Below are 24,824 nucleotides of genomic sequence, written 5' to 3' on the forward strand. Positions count from 1 at the left end.
TCTCTTTTATGGTTATTTTTATTAGGGGGGCCGGAGCAAAATTTGCGTTGGTATGAGAGAGAGAGATAACTACCGTAGAACCCCGTTAGATTGAATTACAGATACCATATATTCCATAGATAAGCGGAGGTACAAAAAGTTGTTTAGGGAACCATGAATAATAAATGGCATTCGAGAAAAATGTTCATGCCATGTTTTGTTTTGTTATGTTTCGTGCGCAAAAGCTCAAAATTAAGTGCAAAGCAAATCTTTGCCACAATTAATCAAGGATTGGTTTTGGTTATACTCCCTTCTTCCGTTCGGAATATGGAGTGTGGAAAATGTTTTATGCTTTATTACAATACATGCAATATTACAATGCTCCCGCAATGATGACAACGTGCTCGTTTGGCTACACTAACTGACACCTCGTTTGGCTACATGGCTATGGAATCTATAGTATCTATAGTTTGAATAGCTAAAATGCCACTCATTTAGTTTGTGTTTGTTTAACCGGTACCCTGAGAAGATTTTAGGTTCTGCTCACGCAGAGTTGCCATCGCAGACCTGTGCAGTAGTCTTTGAAATCTCCGGCAGTTCCCTGAATTCGTCCTGGAAGTATGCTGAACTTTGTCCCAAAACTTTTGGACTACCCTACAAAATCTTCCCAATCTGCCCCACAACACTCTCCACGATTAAGATGATTCCTTGTAGAGTCCACAAATGGCCACAACGTAGGCTACACATGTACTTCCACTTCGAATCTCGGAAATTAGAGCCCAATTTTATCTGAAATTGCTACTACGTGGAGGTTAATTGTAGTACGTGTCGTGAAAGCCGATATTTGTGCGAAGTGGTCACGAGAATAAGGATTGTACAGCGATTTTGTAGTTAAGGAAATAAGCCAACGATAGATACATTATCGATATAACCTACCGTTGCCCTTCGGTGTGAATTCGACAGCAGGCTGCTCACATTCATATTGTCCAACCGCTTCCAGTAGGCATCGCTGGCATTCTTCTCGGTTGACCACATGCTGTTGTAGTACGTATGGTAATCCTCCTGCGTTTTGGTTATATTGTGATTCTGCAGGGTAGTGTTCAAGTCAGCCTCACTCCGTTCTACCGTATCGATATTGATGGCATCACTGAGCGGATCTGCCGTGGTCGTTGAAGTGGCATTGTTCGGACTGCTATTATTGCCGGCATTAGCGGTTGCAAGAATTTTCGATATCAGTCTGCTCTTGACATCACTTGCAACCGATTCGATCGAAGCGTTGCTACTGCTGGGAGCGGACACGCTCGGAACGGTAGTCGGCTCCACACCGGGTTTTATCGATACAATGGAGTAATCCTTCCGTTGACCAGTTCCGTTGGCTCCGAACACATGGTCTGTGTAGATGGTCCCGTTCAGGCTGGTGGCCACCTTTTTGCCGGTCAGATTTTCATTCAGCAGTTTCTGCTTCGCTGCACTGGTTTTGTTTTCGTTGATCTGAACTTTCTGGTCAACTGGTTGCGCCGGATCCACCGGTGGTGACTCGGCTAAAGACTTCTTCGATGGATCGGATTGTCGCCTCACGCGGACAGCTGTTACAGAATCTGCAAAAAATATAAATAAACACGAATATGAGTTATCATCGCACGTAATCTAGCTCAACAGAAAACGGAAAATGTTTATTCTGGTTGCATAAATCGGCCTTATCGGTCTGTTTTGGTAAATGTTATTCCCTTTAAAATGCGGGCATGAAGTGAGTAATTACTGCAACAGCAACAATCACAACGAATGGCGCCGCGAGACGAACGCCGGCGCCCAAGCAATCCGATGGGTCATACGGTCAATCAGCAACGACGAACCCTGTCTATCGCTCTCGGTGGTTGCTGTTTGTTGTCTAGAACTACATGTCTATCAAGGATCATTACACGCATCGTCAGCCGTACAAGTCACGCATTTATAAATAAAACCGGCTTCAATGATGCGGTTCATTATCGCTGAATCTCACAAAAGACGCTAGAAATTCCTCATCCGTTGGCTCTGTGCGGTTAATTGGAGGGATGTGGGTGGTTTGACAATGGACTGTAACATTTTGAGGGAGGTTAGGGAGAAGGAAGTTGTACCACAAAACATGCATTCATACATGATTCATCTACCTAAGGTATAGGCATTCTTTTCACGTAAACTGGCGAACCTCTAGTCCTCATTCATATAATAGCGCAAACGTTATTATGACATGTAGTTTAAAGCAAAAACTCGGCAAAACAATCATTTCGATCACTATTACGCAAAAACTTCACCTAACCTAACAATAAGATCGATAAATTCAGCAACAGTAACGACTCGATTATGTCAGCCCCTCCCCGCACATCAGACTATTATCTCTTAATAATTTCACATAGCCGTAATTCCAACTCTTGCTTATTCATCTTCAAGATGGATGTTTAAGGTATACTTTAGTGCAAAATCTGACAAAATCGGGTCATTACTGTACAGCCAAAAAAAAAAAAGACAAATTGCTCAATCCACACGCACATTGCTTCGTCTGCGCATTCACTCTCCGCCATAATTCAGCACAAGGCCACAGCACGGCAGCTTTTCCCAGCCACTTCATGATCTTCACTCAATAGTAGAAACCTACTTAGCGAGCAAAGTTTATTACAGCATGGTCTGTGGATCAATTTTTACGGAATAATTACCCGCCTTCCCACGTAGGAATTTGCTGCTGCGAGCTTTTCCAGCCAAAACATTCGATTAGCGTGAGATTCCAGACGGTGCCATGTGGGGATGCCACAGGTGCTATCAACAGCGAACGCTATCCAGTACTTCTGAAGAAAATCCAATCAAACCGAACAGTTTGGTCGATATCGGCTGATATCATTATTGGTAGGCAGCTGTTCGTTCGTGTCTCTTCATATGAATTATGAAAACTTTTTATTCGTTTCCATTTTGGGCGCAAAGGCTGGCGTGAGATTCGATTGTCGAGGTCAAAGTCAGTCAACCGACGACGTTTGTCCCTGAACTTCCGTGGTTCCGTTTTATTTTATTCTATTAAACGTTGGTCAAAGAGTAGGTTAATAAACAACAAACTTTCACCAACCAACAACGGTGACAAGGCTGATGAACTACTTTCGATCGACCAATGCTGCCTCGGACGGATTTTTCTGCAAATCAAATTAGGTTCTCACGACGCGCCGCGAAACAAATTGCTTACAGCTCAATATCAATTCAGTGTTCGTAGGTAGGCTTAAAACCAGAGATAGAGAGAGCAATGAAGCAGTTGATAAACAAAAGGAAACCACAACGTACTACCCACTTCTGGTTTGTAGAGCAAATTCATAAAGTTTACCATCTGCTTCCTGACAACGACGATGGCAAATACAATTCTACGCTTGCAGTTCGCAGTTTAGCAACTTTCGCATCTTCTTCATTGGGGCCTATAAATTCCCAGCGGAAACAATGGACCCCTCCCCCATTACCATTAAGATAGTTGTGGTAAAGTGCTGGCTTTTGACAGTACCTATCAGCCGGTACTGTTGGATGGTGGTGGTATATATCACGTGCAAAACTGGCGGGATCAGCGATTCCAGCTATACAGATTGTTATGGAATGATGCAGATTTTCGGACAATTGTATACAGATTACAGATTTTTTTTCAATATACAGATTTTGTAGAAAATCTACTGAATTATACAGATTTTTGAACCTGTACAAAAGATGGGTAGAGCTTTAAATATAGATGGAAAATTTGGCATCACTGGACGCATTGTGCCACTCACTTGATTGCAGTTTACAACTTATATCGGAACAATATAACTTTCGCAGAGGCTATCGAATGTGCACTGTCTCATGATCATCTGTATACTCTGGTTGGCATCTTCTGTTAAATAATAGCATTGTAATTATGATGAGTCATTATCACGGATATGCATTGGGGTGGATCAAGTTTTCAGTTTTACTTCAAAATACGTTGGGAAGCCGGAAGCAACAGGAACGGTTTAGATAATTCCAAGCGACAATGTATAGGGTAAATGTCGGTTTCTGCACCCATTGACCAGTTCGCTGAATGTATTCACACGGTTTCTTAGTCTTCTATCTTCAATTTGATTACATTTTTACGACTGAGCATTCCTGTTAGGCCACATGTTTCTACAAAATGCGTTCACCTCAGAGCTATTCTGAAGTTCTCCTCAAACAACTCTAGATAGACCTGGAATTGGGGCTTAACAGCTTTTGTAAACAATGACTTCTTTTGATGATTTCTAGAAATTTAAGGCTTGCCAACGCAAAACAACAATACCATCGGGTAGGAGAAGAGTTCCCCTACCCGACGGTTATGTTTGTTTGCGTGGGCGTGCCTTGAGTTCCTAGAAATCATCGATAGAACTTTGAATTTCTTCTCTGAAGTTCTCTTTAGAACAATTCTGAAGTTCTCCTTAGAACTACTATGAAGTTCTCCTCAGAGCTACTCTGAAGTCCTCATCAGAACTACTCTGAAGCTCTCCTCTGAACCATTCTGTAGCTCTCCTCAGAACTACTCTGAAGCTCTACTTAGAACTACTCCGAAGTTCTCCTCAGAACTACTCTGAATTTTTCATCGCAAATACTCTGAAATGCTCATCAGAAATACTCTGAAGTTCTCATCTGAACCATTCTGAAGCTCTCCTCAAAACTACTCTGAATTTCTCCGTAGAACTACTGTGAAGTTCTCATCTAAACCATTCTGAAGTTTTCATCAGAAATACTCTGAAGTTCTCCTCAGAACTACTCTGCAGTTCTCCTCAGAACTACTCTGAAGCTCTCCTCAGAACTACTATGTAGTTCTCCTCTGAACCATTCTGAAGCTCTCCTCAGAGCTACTCTGAAGCTGCACCTTAGAACTAGTCTGAAGTTCTCTTTAGAACTACTCTGAAGTTCTCTTTAGAACTACTCTGAAGTTCTCCTCAGAACTACTCTGAAGTTCTCGTCTGAACCATTCTGAAGTTCTCCTCAGAACTACTCTGCAGTTCTCCTCAGAACTACTCTGCAGCTCTCCTCAGAACTACTCTGAAGTTCTCATCTAAACCATTTTGAAGTTTTCCTCAGAAATACTCTGAAGTTCTCCTCAGAATTACTCTGCAGTTCTCCTCTGAACCATTCTGAAGCTCTCCTCAGAGCTACTCTGAAGCTGCACCTTAGAACTAGTCTGAAGTTCTCTTTAGAACTACTCTGAAGTTCTCTTTAGAACTACTCTGAAGTTCTCCTCAGAACTACTCTGAAGTTCTCGTCTGAACCATTCTGAAGTTCTCCTCAGAACTACTCTGCAGTTCTCCTCAGAACTACTCTGCAGCTCTCCTCAGAACTACTATGTAGTTCTCCTATGAACAATTCTGAAGCTCTCCTCAGAACTACTCTGAAGCTGCACCTTAGAACTAGTCTGAAGTTCTCCTTAGAACTACTCTGAAGTTCTCCTCACAGCTACTCTGAAGTTCATTCTCCTAAGAGCTACTCTGAAGTTCAGCTCAGAACAAATCTGAAGTCCTCCTCAGAACTACTCTGAAGTTCTCCTCTGAACCATTCTGAAGCTCTCCTCAGAACTACTTTGAAGCTCTCCTTAGAACTACTCTTAAGTTCTCCTTAGAACTACTCTGAAGTTCTCCTCAAAACTACTATGAAATTCTCCTCAGAAGTACTCTGAAGTTCTCGTCTGAACCAATCTGAAGTGCTTCTCAGAACTACTCTGAAGCTGCACCTTAGAACTAGTCTGAAGTTCTCCTTAGAACTACTCTGAAGTTCTCCTCAGAGCTACTCTGAAGTTCATTCTCCTCAGAGCTACTCTGAAGTTCACCTCAGAAATAATCTGAAGTGCTCCTCTGAACAATTCTGAACCTCTCCTCAGAACTACTCTGATGCTTCACCTTAGAACTACTCTTAAATTCTCGTCAGAACTACCCTGAAGTTCTCCTCGGAATTAATCTGAAGTTCTTCTCTGAACCATTCTGAAGCTCTCCTCAGAACTACTTTGAAGCTCTCCTCAGAACTACTCTGAAGTTCTCATCTAAACCATTCTGAAGTTTTCCTCAGAAATACTCTGAAGTTCTCCTCAGAATTACTCTGCAGTTCTCCTCTGAACAATTCTGAACCTCTCCTCAGAACTACTATGTAGTTCTCCTCTGAACCATTCTGAAGCTCTCCTCAGAGCTACTCTGAAGCTGCACCTTAGAACTAGTCTGAAGTTCTATTTAGAACTACTCTGAAGTTCTCTTTAGAACTACTCTGAAGTTCTCCTCAGAACTACTCTGAAGTTCTCGTCTGAACCATTCTGAAGTTCTCGTCTGAACCATTCTGAAGTTCGCCTCAGAAATAATCTGAAGTTCTCCTCAGAACTACTCTGCAGTTCTCCTCTGAACAATTCTGAACCTCTCCTCAGAACTACTATGTAGTTCTCCTCTGAACCATTCTGAAGCTCTCCTCAGAGCTACTCTGAAGCTGCACCTTAGAACTAGTCTGAAGTTCTCTTTACAACTACTCTGAAGTTCTCTTTAGAACTACTTTGAAGTTCTCCTCAGAACTACTCTGAAGTTCTCATCTAAACCATTCTGAAGTTTTCCTCAGAAATACTCTGAAGTTCTCCTCTGAACAATTCTGAACCTCTCCTCAGAACTACTATGTAGTTCTCCTCTGAACCATTCTGAAGCTCTCCTCAGAGCTACTCTGAAGCTGCACCTTAGAACTAGTCTGAAGTTCTATTTAGAACTACTCTGAAGTTCTCTTTAGAACTACTCTGAAGTTCTCCTCAGAACTACTCTGAAGTTCTCGTCTGAACCATTCTGAAGTTCTTGTCTGAACCATTCTGAAGTTCGCCTCAGAAATAATCTGAAGTTCTCCTCAGAACTACTCTGCAGTTCTCCTCTGAACAATTCTGAACCTCTCCTCAGAACTACTATGTAGTTCTCCTCTGAACCATTCTGAAGCTCTCCTCAGAGCTACTCTGAAGCTGCACCTTAGAACTAGTCTGAAGTTCTCTTTACAACTACTCTGAAGTTCTCTTTAGAACTACTTTGAAGTTCTCCTCACAACTACTCTGAAGTTCTCATCTAAACCATTCTGAAGTTTTCCTCAGAAATACTCTGAAGTTCTCCTCAGAACTACTCTGCAGTTCTCCTCTGAACAATTCTGAAGCTCTCCTCAGAACTACTCTGAAGCTGCACCTTAGAACTAGTCAGAAGTTCTCCTTAGAACTACTCTGAAGTTCTCCTCAGAGCTACTCTAAAGTTCATTCTCCTCAGAGCTACTCTGAAGTTCATCTCAGAACACATCTGAAGTCCTTCTCAGAACTACTCTGAAGTTCTCCTCTGAACCATTCTGAAGCTCTCCTCAGAACTACTTTGAAGCTCTCCTTAGAACTACTCTGAAATTCTCCTCAAAACTACTATGAAGTTCTCCTCAGAACTACTCTGAAGCTGCACCTTAGAACTACTCTGAAGTTCTCCTTAGAGCTACTCTGAAGTTCATTCTCCTCAGAGCTACTCTGAAGTTCACCTCAGAAATAATCTGAAGTGCTCCTCTGAACTACTCTGATGCTTCACCTTAGAACTACTTTTAAATTCTCGTCAGAACTACTCTGAAGTTCTCCTCGGAATTAATCTGAAGTTCTCCTCTGAACCATTCTGAAGCTCTTCTCAGAACTACTCTGAAGTTCTCCTTAGAACCTTTATGAAGCTCTCCTCAGATTGTACTACACTATGTTTGTTTTGATTCGCTATGAAAATTTGACAGATAAAAGGAGGGGTTCGTTGATTTTCCTACTCTGTAGTTCTCCTCTGAAAAATTCTGAAGCTCTCCTCAGAGCTACTCTGAAGCTCCACCTTAGAACTAATCTGAAGTTCTCTTTAGAACTACTCTGAATTTCTCCTCAGAATTAATCTGATATTCTCATCAGAACTACTTTGAAGTTTACCTCAGAACTAGTGGTAACTCTAAGACTAGTAGGTCCCGAAGAAACGTGCTCAACTTTTTGGCTCAGCTCTGGTACTCTCTTCGGTCCCAAGCTAATCGATGCACCCCTCGGAACATGGGAAAATCCATGAGCCCCTCATTTTATCTGTCAAACTTTCATAGAGAATCAAAACAAACATAGTGTAGTACTAGAATTCCAATTAGAATGGGATACGTTAAACGTTTGCTTGGGACCAATAGGCTAGTCAAGTAGTGAGCCAATTTCAAAACGAAAGATTCGTATTGATTGTTGGAACTACTCTGAGGCTCTCCTCAGAATACTCTGGAGTTCTCCTCAGAAATACTGTGAAGTTCTCCCCAGAACTACTCTGAAGTTCTCCTTGGAAATACTCTAGATCATGAAGTTTTCAACATTTTCCTTAAATGTACAGTCTATTTTGAAGTTATCTGAATATACTCTTGATGATCCGATAGTCGGGAATTCCTTAAAGTTATCTGGACTTCCCGGAAGTTCTTAGAACTTCCCAATACACTTTAACCAGTTGGTTACAATCCTTGGAATTTTCGTCTGTATGAGTTGTTGTTGTGTCTGAAATTCACGTTTTTTAGAATTATCACAGCAGCGAAAGGGTTAGAACCGCTGCCAAAACACTCGAACGATACTGAAGGGAGGAAAATCTTAGCTTTAAGCTAAAAATGGATGCACATATATGCTGAAAAGAGAATTGGAAAAATTGATTGATGATAGCCATGATAGATTTATAAGATTAGGAAAAAGTAATCAGGCGTCCATGTGACCAAGACCAGAAGATAATTGCCGTAACTACTATGAGAAAATCCAGACTGTGCGTGAAACATGGCGGACTTTGTACTATCATTTCACTCCACCGAAAATTCCCATAAGAAACTGTCTAAATTTGCTGGAAGAGCAAATTTTTCGACGATGCCGTCAACGTCAATAGACCTTTTTGACGTTTAATCGTCTTTCTCTATCCAGCACACAGGGACGAACGGTTGGTTTGTTTTCCCACTAATCTGTTTCTCTCTTGCTCACACTCCTTCAGTTTAAATGGTGCATTAGTGTGCGCCGCACACTGGGGCAGATCAGTGATTTTCTCGGAAAAAATTAATAACTTTTGAACAAAGCATCCAATCAGAATACTGTCTTCGGTAAAGTTGTTTGTATTAGTTAAGCGCTTCTTCTGAATAAATTAATTAGTTCGCAACTTGGTCGTAGAGATGGCGCGCGAATTTAACTTTTGAATAAAGCATCCTAGACGTATGGTGTTTTGAACAAAGTTTTTTATCTATTAAAATGAAGGAAAGTTGCAGAAGACATAAAACTTCCATAACCTTTAGTTTCGGAGATATAGGGTGTATTGAAAAATATGATGCCAAAATTCTTATTTGTTATTTTTTTGTATATTTTCATATGTTTGCTCTGGTTTCTGCATTTATTCCAACGAAAACAAACTAGGTGCAAATTTTCATTGCACTATTTGTGGAATTTATAGTGGTTTTAGTGAAATATTCTCGAAAGACATGATATTTTGCCTCTATTTTAGGTGGGTGGGATTCTCGTAGGGGCAGCTAAGGGCAGCTGGACTTTGTATCTTTTGCTAGCTCATGTCATTGTCTAACATATACCAGAAAACTGAAGACATGATATTCGATGATTTTTTTTAATTTCACCTTTTGTAAACCGTTACAAGTATCTCTAATAATAAGGAAACCTGTCAGTTATGTATAATTTTTATTCGTTAAACTTTTTAAATTGCAGAAGCAGTAATGGTTTAAAGATTAAACTATCTCTTAAGTTAAAGTATTTAGAAATCAGTTGTCCTTAATTGTCACTATTTGTCAAATGAATCCGGTGGTTGTAATAATGCCAATACCTCGCTATTTTTTTTTATTAATTGGGCTGAATTTTTCTTCGGTCTTTTTCGCAGACTTGTAATTAATGGATCTGGTTGTAAAAATAGTTTGATGTGCTTGTGTGATCTATTATCTTTACTAAAATTAATTTTGAGACACCACTAAACGAAATGCATGTTGAGCATATGGCATAGAATAAACAACTGTTGAAAATTTACATTGAAGAAGAATCCATTATAGCAACTTTGTGGATCATTGCTCAACACCGGAAATTGATCACTGAACTGAGACGAGAAAAAAATTCACGCTTATGGATACCAACTACTGAAACATTGACGCACATTAATAATTCTCGATTACTTTTTCGAAGAGATGTATCAGCTTTGTAAACAATGCATTTGATCGTCGGTTTGGCGTAACTGGTTGCTCGCTCACGTATACTAACACTACCATCAGATAGGGGAAATTTTCTCCTGCATGATAGTGGTGTTAGTATGCGTGGATGAGCTACCACTTACACCAAACCGACGATCAAATGCATTGTTTACAAAAGCTGATACGTCTCTTCGAAAAAGTAATCGATATTTGTACGTTGTCCACAGCAAAAAAATAATTTTGATATCACATCAAAGTGGATGCACTACAATCATGTCGAAAATTTCATGTAATTTTTATGACCACATAAATAAACAAATGCAGTAAAAGCAGCGTAATGTCAGTTCATGCATTGTATTAATGATAATTTTGTCCTTTTTAGCAAGTAATATTACACCATATTTTCGACATGATTGTAGTGCATCCACTTTGACGTGATATCAAAATTATTTTTTTGCTGTGTACACAATCACGTTGGCACAGCAGCACACAGCTTGTACGATGATGTCACATATACAACTTTACCTGGGTAATGCAGCTGATTGTGCTGACGTATACATGGTGGAAAGGGACGGATAATCGTGTAGTAAGCAGAGAGTCAAAAGCATATGATAGCATCAAAAACATGGCCGCCACAAGGCCCCTGGTTCGCTGGCAGCTCATAATAAGTAAACAATCTCAAAATTCAGCACAGCATTTAAAAATGGTGACATGTCAAAAATTTATATAATGTTTTTGATTATGTGAAACAGTTCATTTCAATGTAATGGATGTTTTTATCGGTATATATAAAGTGAAATTTAAAAAAATCATCGAATATCATGTCTTCAGTTTTCTGGTATATGTTAGACAATGACATGAGCTAGCAAAAGAGACGAAGTCCAGCTGTCCTTAGCTGCCCTTTCGAGAATCCCACCCACCTAAAATAGAGGCAAAATATCATGTTTTTTGAGAATATTTCACTAAAACCACTATAAATTCCACAAATAGTTCAATGAAAATTCGCACCTAGTTTGTTTTCGTTGGAATAAATGCAGAAACCAGAGCAAACATATGAAAATATACAAAAAAGTTAACAAATAAGAATTTTGACAACATATTTTTCAATATACCCTATATCTCCGAAACTAAAGGTTATGGAAGTTTTATGTCTTCTGCAACTTTCCTTCATTTTGATAGATAAAAAACTTTGTTCAAAACACCATACGTCTAGGATGCTTTATTCAAAAGTTAGATTCGCGCGCCATCTCTACGACCAAGTTGCGAACTAATTAATTTATTCAAAAGAAGCGCTTAACTAATACAAACAACTTTACCCAAGACAGTATTCTGATTGGATGCTTTGTTCAAAAGTTATTATTTTTTCCGAGAAAATCACTGATCTGCCCCAGTGTGCGCCGTTTAAACGTCAAAAAGTTCTATAGTGAAATGCAGTGCCCTTCTTTTAGGGGCTCGGGATGGAAAGACTGCCTTCGTTCAGGACCTCTTGTACATATTGTACCTTAGACCTTATTATTATACGGTCTCACGCGGTGGCTCGGAAGGCAAGATGGCTGCCGAGCCTAATTGCAAAAGAACCTTTGCCGTCTTCAAAGGGCAATCATAAAGGAGGGTACCTTCTCGGCTCGACCAAGGTGGCCAAGAAAGGATGACGCCTGCCAGCCAAACAAGCCAGCAACGCCTGCTGGGCCGTTCGTGGATGAAGATTATCCGCCATTCTCCAAATCCAACAACGAAACGCTGTTTGCAGCCGGCGCCGCATGTTTCCGGCCACACGCCGCGATGCCGAAGAGAATTCTACTGCATACAGCCTTTCCACAGTAAAACGATATAGGGTATTGGGCCTATCGCTAAAAATCTGCTATTTATCAATTTTAATTTATATGAACGCGTCATTGGGACGGTACTTATGGATACTTTTGGTCGCTATTGAAAATTTAGTCGATTGCTGAATTTATGTATGGGCCCAAATTAGGGGCACTTAGGCTGACTAAGAGATGAACTAGCCTCAGGCTAAAAATCTCTAAAATAAAGACAAAAAAAAAAAAAAAAAAAACTTAGGCTGACATTACATCCATTTCCCATAGTAGATCCGTATTTTTTTTATTTTGTCATTAGGGTTAAAAAAATCGATATATTTTTCAAAAATTCATAACTTTTGAACTACTAAGCTGATTTTAAAGATCATAATATAAAATGAAAGGTTATTAAAAATACTTTTTAAGACACATATAATAATATTTAAAAAACAAATGATTTTTTATGGTTTTCACGGTTTGTAGAAAGAGGCCGCAATATGTTTTTATATTTTCCTAGACAATTTAGCACAACATATCAAAAAATCAGCGATGCCTCCTCAGCTATTGTCCTGAAATGCCCATGAAATTCCGATAGAAATTCCTTTTTAGTTCTGCTCAGAATTCACATTAAGTCTTTGAAATACTACTCATAATTTCCATGGAACTTTTTGAATTTTATAAAAATTAATCATTTTATCAAGCTTCTGCATTCATGTTCCATCAGATGTCACTGCTGTTGTTTGCGGTGACATCTATCGGAAACTAGACACAATATATTTTCCTATAATTGTTCACAGAGGACACTGCAGTGCAAAACATGTCTGGCACCTCTATATATGCATTTAGATTATTATTCAAAGTCCCTCCTTTTTTACACATTCTGCACACAAAATAGCTCATCCCTCACAGAATTTCCCTCCGAATTTTACGTATGGGGTGGGGCATAAAGTATCTTTTGCGCAGAATATGTAAAAAAGGAGGGACTTCAAATGTTAAAGCAAATGCATATATAGATGTACCAGACATGTTTTGTAGTGTCAGGTACTCTATTTTGTAAACTGTGAATGGGAAATCACAAATCGAGTGTCAACAAAATACATGGAATTTTTTGGCTCTCTGGAGACTGGTAGTAAAGCAGGTAAAATTGTATGGGGAAAACTCATTTTTATTTAATTGCAGCTTGTTTAGCATTAATTTCCGGGAAAAAACTGAACATCAAAGCCCCTGACTAATTTCTTTAGGTTGTCGTACACTTTTTTTGACCTGAATATGCACCCAAAGTGAATTATTATCACTTCCTACCAGCGGAACAGCGCCATCTCTGTGGAAAATGGTCGAACAAAATGATTAATTATCCCGGAATATCCATGGAATACTCCTCGAATTCCTTTAAAATTATCCTCAAAATTATGTTGGAACTACCTTCAGAATTCGGAATGCAAATCCCTTAGAATTTTTCTTTAAATTTCTATATTTTTTCTTTAAAATTCTTTCGGAATACTCCTTAGAAATCAATTGGAATTATTTTCAGAATTTTCGTTGAATCCATTCCAGAATTCCCTTTGAATTTCTCCTAAGAATTCACTTGCAGTTCTCCTCAACATTGGTTTGGCATTTGAGTCATTCTCTCTATTGAAATATCTTTGAAGCTCATCTAGAATTATTCACAGATTTAATTATAAACCTTCTTTTAGCATCCTCCTAATACCCTGGACAGACTATGGCTTATATCATGTAATATAGGCTGTCTTGCAACGAGCACTCATACATAGGATTTCCAGTGAAAACTAGATGTATGAGTACTCATTGCAAGACAGCTTAGATTACATGATATAAGCCATAGTCTGTCCGGGTATAAGTATTCTCCGAAAATTCCCTTGAAATTATGCTCCAAATTATTTTTCTCGTAGGAACTTCTTGAAATCATACTCAGAATTCCTCGTATCTCGTATCTACTTGCATCGCGCATCATCTTTTTACATGAAATCTTCAAAATCGACATAAATCTTCCTTCTATCTACTCAGCGTGCGTGTAGCTAGCCACAGCAAAACACAACCTTTTCTGCATCGTAGATAGAGTCGTACCCCTCGTAATTTCCATGAACTTCTACTCAGAATCACCTTCGCATTCGCCTAAGGTTTCACATGGAATCTGGAGTTTCTCAAAACTAAGCACCTTGAATGCAGGTTTCACTTTTTCACTTTTGTATTTCTCACGTTCTTCCCAGAATGAGTTCCTTAGAAATTCGAATCAATTTCTACGAGCCTGGAAAATTTTGCTTGGTTGTTCAATGCCCAATATTATAAATATTCTAGATTCATGATGGTTCCTCTAATCTAATCTAATCTAATCAAACACCAACACAGCCAGTTCTTGAAAGTATCCTTGAAAATGATGGATATACCTCCATCATTTCTCTTGTCTATTTGATACATGTTTCACATCGAAGATGTGTCACACATATCAAAAGTGCCAGGCCTACTGTGCAGCATTTAAGGGGCAAGATGATTCAGAAAACATCGGTGCTTTAGAATCCAATGAATGGAAGAAACGTGGACATCTCGTACCGTACGTTCCGATTTTGGTAATTATATAATTGGTTGATCGTTGGAAGCATCAAAGCTAGAAAGGTTAAGTGATGCTCCATTTTCTTCTGACGGTTGGGGCATCAGCACTAACTCTTGTTCTAGCCTTTTATAGCTTATGGCTATAGCGCCATTACTCGCTTTCTGAAAAGATAAGAGGGAAAGGAATAGGAGAAGGACAAAGTGAAAAGGATTATGCAAACTCTATGAACATAAGCTATATTTTTGATTTGAATTATACAATATAGAAATGCATAACGGCGGTGGCCACTACCCGAGTCTTGTCACTATTATCAAGTCATAAAAAGTAACAAGAACTAAAATGTGATCCTTTTATTACTGGAAAATCCTGATTCCGTAGTTTGAAGTTGTCACAACTAGGGTTCGGTGGTAGATCTTATACCAGTAACGCACCACAAAAAGGTGATCCCCCAACGTTACTGGTTTGAAAAGATAAAAATTTACAAAGTGGAACGAACTCCCCAAGTTTAGCCAATTGAACCAAACGGTAGCTTGACATGTGATGTGTTGATCAACATAAACTAGTCCGGTTTATGTATTTGAGCGAAATGTCTTCCCTCGATTTGAGATAAAAAATGTTCGGATGTATGTAAAGGGTGTCCACGATGAAATTGCCACACTATGAAATTGCTCTAACTTTTTAACCGTTGGGTAGAATTTAATGAAAATTTGGGTGGATTTAGTTCATAGTGCATTATTTACATCCTGCAAGTTTTAAAGTCCTGTGATCAAAACTCGCGGAAATGGAGTCAAAAGAACAGCTCGTGCGTGATAAAATCTTGCGCATTCATCACGAGAACAAGGATCTCTCGCATCGTTCCATCACTAAAACGTTGGGAATCGCGAATTCCACGGTGTCGCGAGTGATTAAGCGGTTCGAGGAACGGTTGACCACCGATCGGAAGCCCAGAAGTGAAGGAAAAAGTATTCCGTACAACACCAAAAATCACAACCGCGTAGTTGGGGCCTTCAACCGAAATCCGAACGCCTCCGTTAGGGATGTGGCTAAGAAGCTGCACCTAAGCCGAAGTTTTGTCCAGAAGGGCAAAACTAAGGCTGGGCTTCGAACGTTCAAGGTACAAAAGGCCCCTAATCGCGATGAGAAGCAGAACAAGTCCGCCAAAACCCGTGCCAGGAAGTTGTACATCAACATGCTGACGAAAGTTGAATGCTGCATCATGGACGACGAAACATATGTGAAGGCCGACTTCAAACAGATCCCCGGCAACCTGTTTTTCACGGCCAAGGATAAGTTCAGTGTTCCGGAGCATGTCCGCACTCAGAAAATGTCCAAATTTGCGAAGAAATTCCTGGTTTGGCAAGCCATCTGCACGTGCGGGAAGCGGAGTGCACCTTTCGTGACCCAGGACACGATGAACGGACAGGTGTACATAAAAGAGTGCCTCCAGAAGCAGCTGCTTCCTCTCCTGAAGGCCCACAACGTCCCAACAATCTTCTGGCCGAATTTGGCCTCATGCCACTACTCCAAGGACGTGCTGAAGTGGTATGCGGACAATAAGGTCAATTTCGTGCCGAAAATGTTCAACCCTCCCAACACTCCGGAGCTCCGCCCCATCGAGAAGTACTGGGCGATTATGGAGCAGCACCTTCTTAAACGACCTAAGGTAGTGAAGACAGTCGAGGAACTGAAGAAAGTATGGGTTTACATGCAAAAAACGGTTGATTCACAGGTTGTGCAGAATCTTATGGCCGGGGTTAAAGCCAAGGTGTGGGCATTTGCGTATGGACTGTAAATAAAATACGAGTAAAATGGTAAAATGAAGTTTAATAGTTATTTCTCAATCCCTGAAAATTTGATGGCAATCGGATGAAAACTCGAATTTTGCGAATCAATTTTGTGTGTGGCAATTTCATCGTGGACACCTTTTAGTCGATTTTTGATGCACACTTAGAAATAACTAATTTACACGTGACGGAATCCATCTTTGACATAAAAAATGAGACGTAAACAAGCACGTCATGTAATATTACGCACCCCGAGACTGAAAACTTCGTTGCTCGACGAAAAGTACGTTTGATTGAGCTATATTTCGCGTCTGTTATGACTCAAATTTATGTCAAAATTGAGGCTTGTATACATCGCTCTCAGAGCACCTAAATTTATATTAATTTCTCTAAGTGTATGTGCTTTGGCAAGCCTTTTCGTGGCCAATTGTAAGGTTCAGCGCTGCGACTCAACGCTGAGACGAATGATGGAACTAATCGTGGGACGAACTAAAACTAGATACAATGAGATGCAGCTCTCGCAGGACTTCTTCTGTCTTAATGAACTCGCTGACAATCTAGAAATCGTCTCCTGGGCCTAGTTTTGACCAGATCAGTAACCGATTATGGATAAAAAAAAACTCTACGAAAAAAAACAAACGTCACGTTCGATCACACGCACAGTCTACTCCTTCTCAAACCGTGAGCACATGATCAACCTCAAACATGGATTCACGGAAACAAAGTCCAAACTGACAAAAAACGATAAACAAAAGAACGATCTCACCAAGTCTGCAACAAGTCGCTGTGCCACTTTTCAGCGTAGCAAACCCAATTGTAGATGATCCACTTCTTGACAGGAACCAACATATACCCTTCTGGTTCATCTGTCTGAAATTCGCCGAGCAATGTTCTCCTTTGATAGGTTCAGCGATCCGCAACACCTCCATCATAATATCACGTCACGAGTTCGTTTGAGGCTCCACCTTGGTTTCAAAGCCACTTGTAAAAATACACGCTGCCCGGGGCTCTGAAGCAGCCATTGCAGTACAGCCCTTATGAAAACGAACCACAAAAGAAATGTGGAACCAGCCAATTTGAGTATCACTGCTCAGACTTCATGGTTCAGATTCACACTTTACAAACTTCAGATCTCTATTAACTTGACTTTTAGTTGTAGAGCCAAAGTCTTGATATCCTCAAAAAAAAAAAAAATACTCGAGCAGCACCCAAATAGAGAAAAAAATTAGAACAGCAAAAATAAAAATAAACGTCATATTCTAGATTCATGATGGTTCCACGCATAAATTAAAAAAAAATGTTCAAGAATAAAATCACTTCATTTTAATATTTGTTTACTACTGAAGGTCCGGATTTATTAAGTTCAATGAGGTAAATAAAATATCGAGGAAAATTGTATTTTAAAAAATGTAGTCTTTTATAAAAATTCCTTAGTTAGTGATTTTTTTCCATTAAAAAACGTCAATGATTTTTAGTAATGCTACAAAGAAATCTTGAAAAATGTGTATGAGTATCCAGTTTTCTGGCAACCCTGCTCTGAATCGTGTAGATTTTATTCGCCACCATGGAATGAAGTAGTATAGATGTCCTTACGTTTGCGTTGGCAGGCAGTTTTTAGTTACTTTTTAAATAAAATAGCTTCAGTTTTCTACACTTTCGCTTGCGAACTTCCATCTATCTTGTTATTGTTTTGAAATGTTTTATGCGTTGTCATGCAAACAAGGTCTTCAAGGAAAGATTTTGGTTCAGTGCTCGACATTCCCAAAGGAGCTGTCAGTGGCTCTTGTCAAATATTACGCCAAATGCTAATTTTTCTCTGAATTGGCTATACTCAGATATTAACATTTGATAACAGGGTAAACTTTGCCCATTTTAATAGAAATTTAATGATATGACCGCTGCAGTGGTTCTATCAAACATAACCTTACCCGACTAGCTCCTCTAGCCTGTTATTGATTGTTGAGGTCGTATTGTCGGAAATATTTATTTTCTACTCATCAGAACAAAACTAGTTTACCCAGATCTTGACAACTCCTTGCTGGATACAAGATTGGGTGCCATCTACCCAGTCACGTGTAGGTGTTAACACAGATTCAACGAGCTTATTTCTAACACGGTTTAAAGTTGCGGAGAATTTCGGGAATGCCGGAAACTTACAGTACTTAAGTTTAGAACTCTTGGACAGAAACATAAACTTCCCGGGAGCTGAAGAAGTATTAAGAGTTTTTGCAGTTTCAGGAGTGTTACAAGGTTAGTCATTTGGTTTTACATTGCGTAGTTTTATTTTAAAACTCTATTGAAATAAAAAGCCTCTATACATCACGCGCTCACACATTATTGCAGTGTAAACAATTCCAGAATGTAGAGAGTGGGTTCAACTAATACTAAAGACAGGTCAACTTAATTATTTGTTGACTGTAATTTTCTGAAAAAATGGGGACGGGCCGGGCGAAGTGGTTAGCATTCATGTCTGTCACGCTGAAGGTCACGAGTTTAAAACTCATCCCCGAACAAGTCACGAATGACCTAAACTGTCTGAAAGTGAATTTCTTTCTGAAAAAAATTCAACGAGATCCTCTGAGCTTTAATTTTTTAATCTTCGATCATTTCAGTCAGTGGAACTTCCTGGATTTGCAGCCGGAAATCTCTTGATTAGACCCCGAGTTCTGTTTGGACATATGCATACGCCAACCCACAAGCAAACTGCATAAACTGGATTAAAAAAAAACTGTTATCTCATCTCCCTAACTCAATAGCAGGAAGTTCCATTTAAATTTTGCCTGGTTCTTTGTTTGCGACAAATGTTTCTACGCTTTGTCCTCCTAGAGCAATTAGAGAGGAACGGACCTGTGACCCCATCAATTAGCAATCTCTTCACCACGGCAAGACGCGTTGACGGCTGTGTCACCACCAGCGGGGTCGGTTTTCTCCAAATGCCATCCAAGGTTGCCATGATGACGCATCAGCTCGCTTCAAAAAGCTCCCCGGTTACTACTCTTCCACATTGAAACAACATCTCCGGCAAGGATGAATCGCGTGTGCCACCGGCTCTTGGTGGTAAAATCCCACATCTTAATAATCCGTGCACACCCCACGTTTCCTCCCCATGCACACTGCCCGACATGATCGGTGACTTGAGAAGTTGACTCGGTTTGTTTTTTTTTGCCTTGATTCGCAACGAATGAAGAAAGAAAAGGAAATTAAAGCCATCACCTGACGCTGACGGTGTCGACTTGTGATGTCATTGGCAACTGTACTTTTAGGGGCTTTCGGAGATCGGTAGATAAAGTTTACTCAGTTCACCATCTAACCTTATATGATAAAGTTAGAGCATGTTTTAGCTGCCAAACTTTATAACTTACTTCTTGCTAAAAATTACGAACCACCCCAGACAAATTTACATAACTATTGATTGGAGGTGCAATCGTATTTTAATGTCAATGTGGCTATTCGCTTCGTTGGAAATTTCCCCAGCCGTAAAACCGCGTGCGATGGATGCAACACGTCAGACACCACATTGACGGGTCAATCTAGGAGCCAACTGATAGCAGAGAGGGGAAAAAGTAGCGTCCTATCCCTATCTCTTTTGCATGGACATTGACACTGGCTGGGTGGTTTGGCGTACGGAGGGGAAGACTTGATGCATTTTAATGCACCACCACCACCACCACCACCACTGACCAGGAGACGTCATACGAAAACATTAAAAGCTGACGATGAGCAAATTGCCACAGCATCATCGTGACGGGTCGACCTTCTTATCGGATCTGTGGGCGATGGGTACACCCATCCGGGAAATGCAAGACTCGCTTACAGTTTTTTTTTTTTAATTACTTTATTTGTACAGGCTCAATCGAATAAACTTTATAGAGCCGAGTTATCATTTTCGTTATACATTATTGATGTCTTATATTTAAAGTTAAAGGAGCTGGACCGGATACTCGCGGTTGTCTCGAGGTTAGTGGAGATTTATATTTTTTTGGATGGGAAAAGGGAGAGGGAGGTCTGAAATGTGGTTTACGATACAAATATTTAATTAATTCTAAAACACGAACTAATTTCTATTCATCTTGAAAACAAACATAAAAAAACCCACACGTACAAAATACAAACTAAACACAAGGTTAATCAAACTTACAATCTAATGTTAATATTCTTAAAGTAAACATATATGAGTTTCATAAACTCCAGATCGCGTCTAGCCAAAATATCCCGAACTGGAACATTAGGTTGTCTACCTCGAGCCCGAAGGGAATCGTACAGCTCAGATCTGACTCCGCGATGCTCAGCACAAGACCAAAGGATATGATCGGCGTCTTGGTAACCTTGTCCACATTCACAGAGATTGCTGTCCCCCAGCCCAACACGGAACAAGTGAGCGTTTAACGAATAGTGATTGGACATGAGGCGAGACATACGAATGAAGTCTCGACCCACATCCAACCCCTTGAATCAAGGACTCTTCGACACCTTAGGGATGATCGAATATAGCCATCGTCCCAAGTTCCCTTCACTCCCCTTATTCTGCCAGCTGACGAGTGACTGTTGACGATAAATGAAGAAAAATTCATTGTAGGCGATTTGTCGATCGTAAATATCGCCTTCCATAGCGCCCACTAGACTGATGCAAAATTTGACTTTTTCGCTCCACAGTGCTTAAATGGTTTCAAATCGGGTCCTGATTGGCCTCCCAAAGTTACAACTCATTGGGTTAGAAACAGACATGTAAATTACAATGGGAAATCTCAACTTTTTGTTCATTGCCTTCTAGTCTTTTTCCGTATTGAGCTGCGAAACAGTTCGATAACCATTCTTATAGAGAATTTTTTCAGCTACAACTTTGCTGAAGATTGTTTCTATGTAAAACGAGACAGGAAAAAGTTATTAATTATTTAAGAGATTGATAAACTTATGACATGATCAAGCAGCTGCTCTGTAGGTAACACTGTATTTTGCAGTGTGACATAGTAGCCATGATTTTTGTGTCCTATTCAACGCCCCAGAAACACCAATGTTGCCTGCTAAGCAGTTGATTGAGCATGATCATAAGACATCAGCGCATTGAACCATTGATAACTTTCGATCCTTGCATTTAATCAAAAAGTGGTTTTAAGCAAAGTTGTAGCTGGGAAAATTTCCTGCAATTACAGTTGAAAGCCTTTGAAGCAGACAGATATGGTGAGTTATTATATAGACATGAACAAAAATCTTGGTTTTACCATAGTAATTCCCATACAAACTTCAAATGGTTTGTGCCATCTTAGTTTCTCACCAAATGGGTTCACATTTTGAGAGGTTAGTCAGGATCCGATTTGGAATCGTTTACACTGATAAAATTTCAAAGATTGTTTTTATGTGTTCCACACATGATTTTTTGCAATGTGATCAACAAATGATATCTATGTGTCGGACACATACTTAATATGTGTACACATAAAAGCCATGTGTAACCACACATACTATTCATTTGACTCATAAATTTCATGTGTGCTTCTGGGTGGATTCTGTTTATGTGTGGCCACATGAAAATCATGTGGAATTTCACATGGAAATTCGTCAATAAAAATGTGTGGAATTTTATTAGTGTAAGTATTGTGGAGCGAAAATTTCAAATTTTGCATCACTCTAGCGCCCACCTTAGCAAGTGAGTCAGCCATCTCATTGCCCGGAATCGAGCAATGAGATGGGACCCATGCAAAGGTGATGACAAAAGATCTTAAAGATAAAGCACTTAAAAGCTCTCGTATTTTCATGAGAAAATACGAGGAGTGCTTTACCGGCCTCATGGAGCGAATAGCCTCGACAGAACTGAGACTATCCGTAAAAATAAAATAGTGATCTGGTGGAATTGAGGCGATCGTTTCTAGCGTATAGTATATTGCCGCCAGCTCAGCAACATATCCGGAAAAAGGAGCTTGAAGCATTCGAGAGGCGCTATGAAATTCGTTAAAAATACCAAAACCAGCGGACGACTCTATTAGTGATCCATCTGTGAAGAACGATCTTGCGGAATCATACCAAGTAGACAAATTGTCTAAGGTATCCTGTAAGGGTCCTTGCAGGTCGGCCTCTCTGGGCCCTGTCATAGACACTACTCCGTCATCTGCAAGCTGTCTCAGCGTGCAGTTGTCACTTAGACAATTGTCAATTTCCCTGACGTAGAAATTATACAAAAGGGGACTTAAACATGAGCCCTGGGGGAGACCCATGTAACTAAATCGAGAAGATGTAGAGTTTCCATGAGAAAAGCTCATATGTTTCTCTGACAGCAAATTGTACAAAAAGTTATTAATTAATGGAGAAAGGCCACATGCGTGGAGTTTGTCTGAAAGGACTTCAACCGATACTGAATCAAAAGCCCCCTTAATATCCAAGAACACAGAAGCCATTTGCTCTTTTTTAGGGTCGTCGTTCGTTCCCTTGCGCCGACAGTCATTCGTTCCCTTGCCCTTACGAAAACCAAATTGAGTATCTGAGAGTAGGTGGTTCGTCTCAGCCCATTTGTCCAAGCGAAAAAGGATCATTTTCTGCAACAATTTTCGAATGCACGATAACATCGCGATGGGACGATACGAGTTATGATCTGACGCGGGTTTTCCAGGCTTTTTAATGGCTATAACTCTCACTTGCCTCCAATCATCCGGAACAATATTGAGCTCTAGGAACTGACAAAACAAGTTCAACATGCGCCTCTTAGCGACGTCTGGGAGGTGAACTTGATTCTATCAGCCCCCGGAGCCGAATTGCCACCGCGATGGGACGATACGAGTTATGATCTGACGCGGGTTTTCCAGGCTTTTTAATGGCTATAACTCTCACTTGCCTCCAATCATCCGGAACAATATTGAGCTCTAGGAACTGACAAAACAAGTTCAACATGCGCCTCTTAGCGACGTCTGGGAGTTGAACTTGATTCTATCAGCCCCCGGAGCCGAATTGCCACACGAAAGGAGCGCGAGTGAGAGCTCCAGCATTGAAAAAGGCTGGCTGATCTCGTCTACCGAATTCGTCGTTTCGCGAGGAATCATCCGTGCCGGCACGGAATCAGGACATACTTTTCGCGCGAACTTGAGAATCCAACGATCTGAGTACTCCTCGCTCTCGTTGTTCGAAGACCGGTTACGCATTCTTCGCGCCGCGTTCCAAAGCGTATTCATCGACGTTTCGCGCGATAATCCGTCCACGAATTGCCGCCAGTATCCGCGTTTCTTGGCTTTGATGAGGCTCTTGAGTTCGCGTTCAAGAGCCGAGTACGCTTCGAAATACACGGGTGTTCCACGTTTCCAGAAAAGCTTAAACGCGTCGGACTTTTTACGATAAACCTCTGTGCATTGGTGGTCCCACCAAGGGGAAGGAGGTTTCCTACGCAAAGACGTTCCAGGAACCGGCCGAGTTTGAGCTCGAAGCGCGCTGTCCAAGATCAGATTGGAGAGGAAGTTATATTCCTCCAATGGTGCCCTTCTACCGACGACACGGCTTCCTCTATCGCGGTCTTGAACGTTGTCCAATCGATATTACGGGTGAGGTCGTACGCGACGTTAACGGATTCCGACGGATTGAACCCACTGGCAATCGAAATTTTGATGCGCAAGTGATCACTACCGTGGGGATCCTGGATCACATTCCTCGTGCAATCCAACGATAATGAGTTAGAGCAAAGTGTGAGGTCTAATTTACTTCCATTCGAGGATGGTCCAGCCAAACGTGTTACTTCTCCATTGTTAAGAATTGTCATATTGAAGTTATCACAGAGGTCATATATAAAAGTAGAACGGTTGTCATCATACAGTTCCCCCCAGCCTGTACCGTGGGAATTGAAATCTCCCATGATCAACCGAGGAGCAGGAAGTACCGAACATCTATCTGAAAGTTGTTTTCGATTAACAACGGCTCTAGGAGGAATATAAACAGAAGAAATACAAAGGCTCTTACCTTTAATAATAGCCTGACATGCAACAACTTCAATACCTGGAAATTGTGGAAGATTCAGAAGGAATGGCACTTTTTAATCCCCAAAAGTACCCCTCCTCCACGCGAATCCTCACGATCCAGTCGAATAATGTTAAAATCATAAAAAGGAAGATCGATATCTGAAGAGAGCCAAGTTTCACAAACAGCAAATGCATCACAATCATTATTGTGAATTAAAAACTTAAAAGAGTCTAATTTAGGAATGAGACTTCGACAATTCCACTGTAGAACAGTGATCAAATCCCCGACCTCGTTTGGAAAATTATCCATCGAAGGAAATGATTGCTGCAATGAGGGGCCACTTCAATGTCAATTGCTTCAAGAGGGTCTTCACAGAAGGAAGCATTGCCAGAACAATGCTTTTGAGAGGATCAGAAATATTGAGGTACTTGAGAATATCGTCCACAATTTTATCAAATGAGAACAACCCGGATGAAGAAGGGGCTTCTGTTCTTAAAAATGGGCCATCAGGGGTTTTTGATGTCCCCGGGAGAGATGGAAAGTTCTGGTTATAGTCAGTTCTGCGGAAACCAGGAGGAGTTG

The 24,824-nt window shown here is 40.4% G+C and overlaps 1 protein-coding gene across 1 annotated transcript in view; it reads right to left on the minus strand.

Moving 5' to 3' along the window:
• The window catches only part of l(1)G0289 (lethal (1) G0289), a 100,951-nt gene that overhangs the window by 28,661 nt on the left and 47,466 nt on the right, over positions 1–24,824 (minus strand). Inside the window, exon 2 of the mRNA XM_065231517.1 lies at positions 916–1,577. Within this exon, the coding sequence (XP_065087589.1) occupies positions 916–1,577 (662 nt within the window). The remainder of the gene's footprint in view (positions 1–915; positions 1,578–24,824) is intronic.

This window comes from Ochlerotatus camptorhynchus, unplaced genomic scaffold (genome assembly GCF_037179485.1).
Source record: "Ochlerotatus camptorhynchus isolate MF236.1 unplaced genomic scaffold, CSIRO-AGI_Acam_v1.1 ptg000357l, whole genome shotgun sequence".
NCBI lineage: Eukaryota > Metazoa > Arthropoda > Insecta > Diptera > Culicidae > Ochlerotatus > Ochlerotatus camptorhynchus.